At 35.8% G+C, this 12,211-nt stretch overlaps 1 protein-coding gene across 2 annotated transcripts in view; it reads left to right on the forward strand.

The window, feature by feature from the left end:
• The window catches only part of EDIL3 (EGF like repeats and discoidin domains 3), a 381,430-nt gene that overhangs the window by 137,739 nt on the left and 231,480 nt on the right, over positions 1–12,211 (forward strand). Inside the window, exon 3 of one of the 2 annotated variants that reach the window (XM_008539038.2) lies at positions 6,032–6,064. The exons of the other annotated variant lie outside the window; for it this stretch is intronic. Within the exon in view, the coding sequence (XP_008537260.1) occupies positions 6,032–6,064 (33 nt within the window). The remainder of the gene's footprint in view (positions 1–6,031; positions 6,065–12,211) is intronic. 2 annotated transcript variants of the gene reach the window in all.

Consider the following 12,211-nt stretch of genomic DNA (forward strand, 5'->3'; position numbering starts at 1 on the left):
TGTCAAATCACCTAGCTTGAAAATCTTTAGTGCTGCCTTTAAATAGGAAAATGTGTCCCAATTACGTCCCCAAAGTCTCTTGAATATTAGTTTGGATATGAATGTAGGCTAATTGAGTCATATTACTTCCCAGCTTCCCAATACTCCGGCTTAGTTTTATAAAATATGTATTTGTTTTCTTTTACTCAGTGGCAGAAAGTGAAACCAAAGCTTCCATTCATTCTTTATTATTTTCCCCATTTGCACCTCTTTCTAAAATGAGAAAATCACAAATGCACTGATAATTGTGTTAACATGATTCACTGTATAAGTAGCTTATAAAACCCATGTGAACTATATCACTACTAAACATAGAAAGTGCACTTTGTGGGTATGTTTTAATGAAGCTATTTAACTAACAAACTGTAGTTTGATGATTTTTGAGTTAGTTTAAAATCACAGATTTATTTTTTCATGAGATGATCAGATGGTTATGAGAGCTACCATTGTCCTTTCAACCATTATTCTTTTTCTCTCTTGCTCCAAGAAAGATAATCTGATTTATGTGGCTACATATAGTTATATAAATTATTACATATTTAATTGTACATGGATTTATTTAACTAAAACATATATGAAAATGTAGGTTTTCTCTTTGGTAAATCTGGTAATATAGCATAATGAGGCAGCTGAATTTTATAGAGTAACAGAGAGGACTGTATTAAATATCTATCCGTGTTTTCTGTCTTTCTTTTGACAAACATTTATTGAGCCCTTCAGTGCTGGAGGCACAATTCTAAAAACTTAGCGGCGAGCAAAAAAGGTGCAGCCCTGCCCTCATGAAACTCCTCGTCTAACGGGAGAGACTAATAAACATGCAAATAAGTATATACTTATGTACTATTTACATGTGTACATAATTATATTTTATGTATTATATATTATTAACCATACTCATGTAGATATCATCCTCCAAATCTAGCACAGGAATCAAAATGCATGTAAAAGACTGATAGAAAAGAGAAGACTTTGTAACTCTCCGAACATTTTCTGTGCAAGTACAATTCTGCCGCTCCTCACTGTGAACCAAATACTCTGCAGTTCTGAGAGTGTAGAATTGAGCCCATGGTATGCTGTCTGAAGTCTTTGGCCAGGAGAGACTAACACTCCTCTTTATACTTTCCCAAGGAAGAAGTTGGTAATAGGAACTTTTGAGTCCTAAGGCATGTCCACATTGGACCATTGGCCAAGGACCAACAAACGAACAATCGAACAACTACATAAATCAAAATCTCTCTCTAAATACTTCTCTGCATACTTCTAGAGGCAACTCCACAACCTACTTAAATGACTGAGTTCACAAACTTGAAATGACATTTGCTCTTCTTTGCCTTGGCAGTCGCAGACACACACATTTATAGCATTTAACATCTGGGCAGGCATGAATATCGTCATTCATAAACATCATCATTGTTATTTTTACATCACTGCAGTTGAATAAAAATATTCTAAAATACTGTCAGAGTACAAAAATACATATTTCTTATTTAATTGCTTATGGAAATACTGAATTACATGGATAACTCTACACTTGCAAAGCATATTTGGTGCATAATTAACTAGATATCTAATATAGCAAACAAAATGATCCATAAGTCAGTATGAATTGAGTAACATCCATATGTAAAGTAGATTGCAATATGCTAAGGAATGTATTTTATATATTTCATAGTGAGCTTTTCCTATTTGACGGTGAGCCACGTTGGGTATAGAATTGCTTTTGAATGGATTGAATTTCTAAGTTCTGAAAATTTACTGAAAACACCTGAGGATAAGACAAACAAAAACAGGAGATACAAGTATTGTTGAGACCATATAGAGAGACTAGAGCCTGTGCGATGAACAAGTATGTGTGGTTCAATGTCATATGCATATCAGGGTAGTACACAGCCCTTTGGGTTTGGGTAGTTATTGTACTTGCCAGTGTTCCTGTGGAAAAAAGGAGAATGGGAGGGAGGGAGAAAAGAGGGAAAGAAAGGGAAGTCTGAAGGATGCCTCCTCTTCTCAAGCACCAACCCAGTTCATGAACATGTACACTGCCGGACTGTCCTGAAAAGCAGTGACCAACTTCAAAGCAGAGGAATAGGTTTAATGTAGCAAAACATGGTGGTGAGCTGCATGGGAAACTTAAGCGCTGAAAGCCCAGCTGTCCTCTGAAAGCCCAGCCCTGGGCGGTATGTACTTCTGGTCTCGCCTGCCTGAGAGATAGTGAATTCCTTATGCATTCTAATATATGTTAAATGGGAACAACAAAACTGGTCAGGGTTGTAGCAGAATGCCATTTAGTTGCAAATAAGGGAAAGCTCAACTCAAACTAGATAAACAATAAAGTGGAAGTATTTTTCCTCAGAACCAGCAGTCCAGAGGTCGGTCTGGATATGATTCTTAACAATATCTCAATAATCTAATTTTTTTCTGTTTCTCCACTCTGCCTTTGCGCAGGACTGGCTTCTTTCTAAAGCTGGCTACTATCATGGTTGCAGGATGTCTGCCAACTAACTTCTGGGGCCACAGACTTCCTTGTTCACATCTAAAAGACAGAGAGAGGGATGGTTATTTCCAGACACTTTGTCAGGAAGAATGAGGAAGTTCCCTTTCCAAGAGCCTCTTTTCACCCAAACACATGCAAACCTGTCCTTGTACATGGTTGTCCCGGATGGGTCATATGCCTGCCTGGACCAATACTGTGACCAGGAAAAGGGAAAAGATTTACTTAGTTCTGAGGTACAGACTTCCTCCCTAAATTGGAGGGATTTAGAGGATTTGTTGATGTAGATATCCAAGTAAACCTGAAGATATTACAAGAGAAAGAGCATTGAAAGCTGGGGAAGCAACCCCAGTACGCTGGCCAGTGGCTTCCTAGAACCCTGCTCATCTCCTGCGGTGGCAGTTCCAGCAGCTGGACCCACGGCTCTTTCTTGCTGTAACAAACTTTAATGAGTAGAGTCCTAATTCTTAGCATTTAGTGTTCATAACTGTCAACTGCCGAGCTTTTTAAAAATGCAGAAAACTGGGCTAACATCCAAAATCCAAATTCAGTAGATCTGGAACATTTTAACAAACATCCACAGTGATTTTGTTATGGGCAATGAGAGGACCACACTTAGTTAAATTCTGTGTATCAGATATATATTTTTATTGTCTGTTTTCCTACCATTGCCACAATTTCAGTACATCCTTCTACATTTTGACCAGGCAGAGCAATACAGAGTTACTTGGTAGTTTATTTTCATTTTGCTTGGTGCATGTGTTTTAATTAGAGTAACTTGCATGTGACACAGACTTTTATATATACTTTGATTTCCTGGTTTTGTAAATTCTAAGAAGAGGAAGAGTGATGAATCATTTGAGTAGCATGACATTATCTTCTGTGATACTTATTTCACTTAAATGTCACTAAATAGGCTGCGAATACTCACTTCAAGGCTTCATTGTACTTCTCGGGCTCAGCTGCCAGACACTAATAGTTGATGATGCTTTGTTTGGTGATGCAGTTAGCTGTCTTTTCCAGAGATAACTGAAAACAGTGAATTAACAGTATTACTATCCCTTGTGTATGTGCCTTTCTGAGTGTGTGTGTGTATATTTTAACAGTGTGAATATTGGTTAGTAACATCTATACATTATGAGGAACAACCACTATGGAGATGTTGCATAGAAATAGAATTGTATGCAGATTTGTGTTCCTGTTGACTCTAATATTACTAACTCGTTACGAAGATGCTTTCAGGTATTACAGGCTCAAGTGTAGGTTAGTGCACTGCTTGCCCCAGAGGCATTGGTTTTATGTCATTCTGATTGCTCTCATTCTTGTAAATTTGGAATTGTGTTTACTTCTGTGCTTGCTAGTTTTTTCCTAAAATTTCTTGCTTATCCATGTGTAATGGAGGAATAAAATCTCAGCATGTCTAATCTTTCTTCCTTAGGCTTCACTTGCTTAGGATGTTTTATTTAACCACATAGTCAGACTCTCACCTACCTGTGTCTATCCTGGTTTGTAAGAGACTTGAAGAAGTTTCCAAGGGAGAACTTGATTCTTAAAGGGATTTCTCTCCCAGCCCCTAAATCCAGTTTTTTTTCCCCGTTATGCTAAGACTAACATTGTCAGAGGTCTAGCCAGTCCTCGTTCCATGACCCTTTCTCCCTTTTTCTCTTTCTCGCTAAGTGGATACTGAATCAGCACTTTGTGAGACAGTAAGGCATAATGGAAAGAGGTTGATTTTAAACTCAAATTCAGATTGACCCTAGACAAATGGCTCTGTCACTCTGAACCTCTGTACCTCCATCTATCAAATGAGAGGAATTTTCATCTCATTGGTTGCTTTATAAATTGAGGTCACACACATAAAGTGACCAGCCGTAAGTGGAAGGTTGTTGTTCCCTTTTGAACCTCTAGACTTTCATTAATAACAACCTAAGTGAGCTCTTCTGCAAGCCCCTATGGTGTTTTCCTAAAAGGGAATTCCCGGAAGCTACTGAGAGTTTTCCTCTTTGAACATGTTATGATATATTTTGGTCATGATAAAGCAGCAAACAGCTTTTTAAATATTTATGTTCTCCACACCACTCATCCCAACTGTGCTTGCTCTCTCTGTTTCTTTATATGTGCCAAGGAGACAAGCCAAACGTTGAGAGGGAAATAGTCAGGACACAAAGTAAGCTTGTCTAACGTGTACTCTGTGCAGATGTCACCTTAACGGAAAAGAGAGAAGACCCTCCCTGGTTACACAGTGGTCCCTTGATTAACGAATTACCTGGGGACAAAGCTCCTTTATAAGCAATTCAGCTGAGTAAGTTTTTATTTTAAAACTTCATGAATCGAATGAAATAGTACTGGCTCATGTCGTATAATTCAGTGGTAATATTCTGGGTAAGCTGCGCTTGTGCCCAGAGCAGAAATACCTCCTCACAGAGTGTGTCTGTTGGGATAAAGGTGAAGAGGTGGACTCTAGGCAAAACCGGGACGTTACCTCAGAGAAACTCTTTTTCTCACTCTTGTAACCCACCATGCTCCCTTCCCCACGGACACACAGGAGTAGATTGTTAGGCTCAGAGGCTTCCTGCTCTCAAAAATCCCTCCCTTTTAAAATGACTCACGGTTTAATGAGTTACCGTTCTCATTACCTTGTACTGATGTTACCTGGTAATGTCCCAATCCTGGCTGCAAGTTGGTACCATTGAGAGAGATTCTGACTTAATCAGTTGAGGTGGGGCCCAAAGTGTGTCATTCTAATACAGATTCAGAGTTTTGAACCACTGCTTTAGCATAAGGTTGTTTCATATTGTGGCCTTTCCTTTTATAATAATATAGTAATTTTTAATATAATAATAATCACTACTGCTGAATCTTAAAGTGTGTGGTACACATGAGTGAGTGTGTTTGTGTGTGACAGAGAGAGAGAAGAAGCTAGAATCTTCGTGTTTGACACCCAAAGTGACTCTGAGCCTTTCTAAGGTTTAATAACCCCTATCATATTTATAACTTCTACCTCATGGAACAAAATTTGTGACTACCAACAATGCTTTTTAATTCCTCTTTGCCAATAGAAAATTCCCACAAAGTGGGAAAGTGGGGTATTTATAGGTTATATACAATTTGTATTTTTAAACAATATTATTTATAATAATTATAATTTACACTCAAACTAAATAAAGTCAATCTTGTTTGCAAAAGGAAAGGACAATCAAATTCAGAGAACTGAATGGTTTTTTTCTAATGCATATTTTAAATTAAAAGAGTAAGTTTTAATTTACTGTAAATACCCATTAAATATATGATTATCTAATTATCTAATGACAGCTTTCTAAGCTGTCGATAAAATTACAAGTCAGGAACTTGTAGTCATTGTTTGGAAATGTGAAATATATTTACATTCAATCTCAACATCTCTCTCTCTCTCTCTCTCTCTCTCTCTCTCTCTCTCTCTCTCTCTCCCTCCCCCTCCCCCACCCTCCCTCTGTCCCCACATCACCTCTTTTCCTCTTATCACAGCGTCAGATGAAGAAGAGCCACCGACTACAGCAGGTAAAGTTTCTATGCTGTAAAGATGATTCCTATTTTATTTCATGCCCTGAATAATGAAGACTCAGCCTTTAGAAGTGTATTTTTTTCAGGTTTCAACCAGAAAACTGGCACAATTTTATTTATTTACTTTTTTGTTTCTTGGGCCCATTATTCTGTTCCAGACTCAACAGTGTTGGTTAAGAGTTTTGAATAAAAAGAGAAAAGAGTTGAATATGAACTGGTGCAGAGGAAAACATAACAAAATATCACATCAACATTAAAGAATAAGGAAAATTGGAAAATCAAGACATTGAGAAAAATGCCAAAAAATAATAAAATGAGGAGAATGAAAAACAGGAAAATGATAAAATGTACTTTCAGAAATATGATCTTCCATGATAGAACACTGCATTATCAAACATATAATCAGCATTGAACATGATATTCATTTTCGTTTAAGGATAAAAATTATGTTCTTGCCTCACTGACTCACTTTATTTTAAAAAATAATTTTTACTGTTATACCTTAATGATACTGAAGCCTCTCATCATGGCTCTGTTCCTCATTCACCTAATCAGCATTTATCGAGCACAGGCCTGAGCTAAGTGCTATGAAGACTGCAGATATAGAGAAGGCCTGGTGTTTTCTATGTGGTTCTAGGACTGTAGGATGGCTCAGAGAGAAATGCCAGGAGGTGAACAACCAGGTGCATTTCTAATGATAAAATGGGCAGCACAGCTGATTGGATTTGCAATTAACAAAAGGCTCAGGCTAGCAGACCAGCAGCATCAGGAAAAAGGGGTCAAGCCCTGAGATGTAGCACTGTTGACCAGACCTCAACCAACTAGATAGATTCCTTCTCCGGCAAGTAATTGAAGAAGGGAGTTAGGCCTGAAAGAGAGGAGCAGGAAATAAATGGTTATTGAAACTAATGGACGAAATGGGGCATGATTTTATAGGAAGAGGGGGACCTAGTCCAGTTATTGGAATGCAAGTGTAAGGTAGAGTCAGTTCAGTTCATAGACCTAACAGTTCAAGTGGTAGAAGACTTCTTGATTTCTACCTCCCTCCGAAACTGGGCAGGGATTTTTACCTATAAGAGTTAAGTTCAAAAGATCAAAAATTCAGTGGAAGAAAATGACATAGACATCTTCCAAATATCTTTGGTAAACTCCAAGGATGCCATATTGTATGATACTCACTGTAATTATAACTTCCTTGGTAAGAGAATCACAGAATTAGATAAACTCTCAATCAACGTTTCATTTTCATAATATCAATAGTTTATAACTTGATTTGGATGATAAGAACTCCCACTCCTTTTCTCCCACTCTAGTCAGTATTGGGTAGCCTACTTTTAGGAGCAACCTAATCACTTGACTCAGTAGCAAACTCATACAAACTCTTAATGTTGTTGCTTTGAGTCTCCTTTGCCTAGTTTCTAACTTCTTTTGGCCCTGACTTGAGGCTTTAGTGTTTACAGGGTTGTCCAAAGACTCTATCTGTGGCTCTCAACCTTAATTCAATTTTCTCTTCCCGTGAGTATCAATCTTGGGAGCACCTGTGCTTTTCTAGCCTAATCTCGTTCCTGCCATACTCTTATACCCCACACTGCTATATGGCCTACCAAGGAATTTTGGTGCCATTGGAAAAGAATTATTTTTTTTGTATGATAAAGATTAATTTTAACCTAATGTAAACTGCCTTTAAGTACAATATAACTATTGTTGGTGTAATTTTCTTATTCTAAAGCTATTTTAATGATTCCTTTGCTTGGTAAGAAAGTCTTTTGGTAAATGCAACTGAACATTTTTTCTCCAAATATTTATTTTACTCTAGAATGATCCAAACATCATAGAGTTTAAATTCTATTTTAAAAATAGTTCTGTTTGCAGATATGATCAGATGTTTTTGTTGTGATTTTAGGACAGACTTTTAGAATAGAACAAATGTATTCTTAAGGAATATTTTAACTAAATAATTTCACGTACAGATTATACTAACATTGAGAACATTTGTCGTTTAGTAAAGCAGACACTCCTTTTATATAAAAACTACCAATGGGAGCCAAATGTTTTCCTTTTAATTTTATCAAAGTTTATAATAAAAAGAGTATTATTGTGCATTGTATAGATTGTCAAAACTTTTAACAAAATATGAGATTTGTAAAGACTTGGTTGTGGAAAATGGATTATGATTTTTTTTAGTTCTTTTTGGTACCTCTTTCCTCCAGTTTTTTCAACAATTATTTTTCTTAATTGAATATTTATTATTCTGTTTATGTATCTTTTTCATTAATATTTCTTAAAATATAGTTTTTATTTAAACCTGTTAATCATAATACATTTATTTAGTATATGATTATTACCTGTTTTTACTCTCATCACCTCCCATCAACAGAATTTATCTAGAATGATCTTTTCTAAGCTCAGACTCATTTTGTGGTCCTTCTTTAACTTATCTTTTTTTCCTGTTATTTCTCCATTGCGTTTATATCAATGAAATGAAACTCTTGTTGCCACCCAAATTGTACCTGTTAAACTTTCATATGTCCCTGCATGGTATCTTTATCATATTCATATTCTTCCTTCAGATTCACAGAATAATTAGAGATTCTTTCAAATCCATACTTTAACTTCTTTAAGTTAAATAATTTTAATTTTTCTAGTAGGACATCTTCTACACCTATTCAATAGTGGAAGAAATAATAAAGTAAATGTGGGTGTTTTTTGCTGCCAAATAGTCACAGATTCCTGATTAGTAGTTGCTAATATATGAATTATGAATTAAAAATTATTTTTAAAACAAATGTGTACATGATTTATCTAAACATATAGGTTCCTAGTGGATATTAGTATTGAATGATAATATTTATTACATGCTTGCAAATATGGATATTATATAACAAATCTAAGTTGTTTTTACCCCATAGGTACACAGAATTAGATTAATTATAATTCAATAATCAAGACAAATTCTCATTGTTCAGAACTATTTTTAAACAAAATAATAGGTTTTCTTTCTCGGATAGCATACAGTATGAAAAAATAAGGAAGATAGACAATATAAGTCTGAGAAAATTAGTGAGATATTAGATAGCGTTCTTCTTGTGTTATAATGCTACAAAATAATATGGGCTTTTCTCTTTATAATAGAGCATATTTGATTTGTCTTATATTTAGAATTATTATGACCGCCATCATTAGATCTTTCTATTCTGTTCCCATATAATTCTGTTTAGAATATTTTTACACTGTATTCTGCCTTTAGTTATTTTTTCAAATATGCCTGATTTCTCTTATTTGAACCTCTAAATTGCCGTGCAAAAAGCAAGTGCTTACAAAGTGCTTTTTGTGTAGATTAGTAGAGGAGCTGCATGGCACATCACATCTGCATTTCTCCTCGTGGGGGGACAGCCCCTTATTAAATATGGAGCAGCCACTTGTTAATCGTTTCCATCTCCGAATGTTCAGCCTAAAGGGACATGGTTTGTTGCGTCTGAGTTACTAGGGCAGTTTCACCTTGTTTCTGTAACTCCTGAAGCTTCTTTTTATTTATCTTAGTTGAATCTTATGTTTAGGTATTTAAACATCTTATTTCATCGAGTAGAAAAACACATCCATGAACTATACAAAAGATTCCTTCAAACTAGGTTATATCCCAAGATCTAATTACAAACTAATGAGATTCGTATTTTTCCAGTGGCCATAATAGATACTGTACCTCCAAATGAGTTTCCTTTAGAATTGGTATGTGCAATCCAATTATGTCGCTATTGCTCAAATAATTTTTGGAAACCTTCTTTTGAAATTTCCTTCAGAATCTGTTTATGAGTTTGCAACATCAATTATTCCCTTATAGTCTCAGAACTGTGTTACTATATTCATCAGACTTTGGTTTAATAAACATGCCTTCAAAAACAAAGATTTGCAAATATTAAGAAAGTATCTGAGTGTGTGTGTGTGAAATACAAATCAGTCTACAACTTTGAAATCAGATCAGTTCTCAACTTTTGAAAAGTGATCACATTATGTTAAGATTAAATTTTATAAAATAGTACTCTAATAAAGTTATGTCAATGGCTGCTTCTCCCATGCTGCACAGATCCAATTTTTGTATAATTTTTATTTAGATGCCATCATAGGGAAATGCTTCATAAACTGATTATAAGAATACTGTTACCATGGCCTTTACAAAACAGTTATTATGTATTGTGACATGATTCTTTCAGTTGTAACAGAAAAGTCAATTTAATGTTGCTTAAATAAAAACATATTTTATTGGCTCACAGAATTGACAAGGAGGAGCTCAATGATGTCCCTAAAAATCTGGTTTTTGTTTTTCTTTCCCCAATCTTTCTGCTCTGTCTTCTGTGGTATTAAATTTTTCTTCATCTTCAAACTGGTTTCCCTTGTGGTGGTGATATGTCTGCCAACGGCTACTCTGGTTATATGCATCTTGATCCATGTCCAGAGGATAAGGAAACAACATTTGTGCCCCTGCCTTCAAAGCCAGAGTCTGGAGACCCACTCTAATTAGACTTAGATCCCTTCTGCCAGCCCTAAAATAGCCAGCCAATCAAGGCTGTACCCTGGTGATGAGGTTGATTTTCACTTTCTCACAGATCATGAGCTGTGTGGCTGAGGGGCAGATAGATGAACAAGAATTCAGGAACTCCTTAGGGAGAGGAGAGGAGAAATGCACACGAGGTCCATGATCAGTAAAGCCAACAGGAAGCGATCCTCATAACACCTCTTTGCCACTTTTGAGTATCTTCTTAGTTTTTCTCCTACACTCTGGTATGTTCTTCATATTATTGTATACAAATTCCTAGAGACCTGATTTGGAAAAAATAAACATGGTGCACATCTCAGTAATACTAAAGTCGATGTTTGCATTTGCCGTGTTATACATTATGACTTTTGGAATCTCAGCTTCACCACGTCCTTTATTTTTTTCTCATGTGCTTTAACATGTTTTTCATGCTTGTCAAAACTGTGTATATGCACTGGTCTTTCCTTTTTGCTTTAATGATCTGTTTCTGCAGAAATTACTAAATTTACTCAGCCCTGTTTCTTAGGCGCTGCTGACTGTAATAGTCCTCTTTCACGTTTCAAAAAGTGACAGTCATGTTAAATTGCATTGTCCAGAAAATTCCTAAGAGCATTAAGTAATGTCATTAGTTAAATTACCTCAGGCTATTATCTTATTAGAGAAAAAAATGTTTTATCATGAACTTATAGTCAAAATGCAATAATTTTATGTTTAAAACTTTATAAAATGGCCATACAAATTTAGTCAGATTTTTAAGCTTGGAAAAAGTAAGTGACTTAATCTTTGTATGTGTTGCTACAACATTACAAATTTAAGTTTTTGAAACTCACCTCCCTCATAATGTTTAAAAATAACTCCAGAAGTGTAAATAAAATTTTGATTTAATATTTGTAGAAATTTCTTGATATTATTTCATTAATAGTGTAGATTCTGTGGTGGTGACCTTTAGAATGGTAGGAGGAAAACCAAAAATGACACCCAACTTAATGTTAAGATCAAATACTGAAAAAGCATCAACATTTTTAAAAAATAATAAAGATATATAAATGGAAAATAAGAGCATATAAGTCAAAGTTCTCCAGAAAAGCAGAACCAAAAGAGTATATGTATATATTTAAATATGTCAAATAGATAATTATTTTAAGGAATTGACTTACAAGGTTGTGGAGGCTAGCAAATCCAGAATTTGTAGGGCGGGCCAGGCAGCTGTAAACACAAGCAGGATTTCTACATTACTGTCTGAGGCAAAGTTCTTTCTTCTCATGGAAACCTCAGTTTTGCTCTTAAGGCCTTCAGCTGATAGGATGAGGCCCACCCACATTATGGAGGGTAATTGGCTTTACATAAAGTCAACTAATTGTAGATGTTAGTCACACTTACCAAATACCTTCCCAGAAACATCCAGACTAGTATTCTGACCAAGCACTGGGCTCTACAGCCCAGCCAAGTTGACACATAAAATTTGACCATCACGGAGAGCCTCCAGGTATGTGCATGACTGCTCCATCACATCCTTCATGTCTTGACCCAAAGATGCCTTCCCAGAAAGGCCTCTTTTTGTCTCTAAAGAGATCACACCTTCTGCACCTTGTCATGGTCCCCTGTGCTGCTTT

This window comes from Equus przewalskii, chromosome 13 (genome assembly GCF_037783145.1).
Source record: "Equus przewalskii isolate Varuska chromosome 13, EquPr2, whole genome shotgun sequence".
In the NCBI taxonomy this organism is placed as follows: Eukaryota; Metazoa; Chordata; class Mammalia; order Perissodactyla; family Equidae; genus Equus; species Equus przewalskii.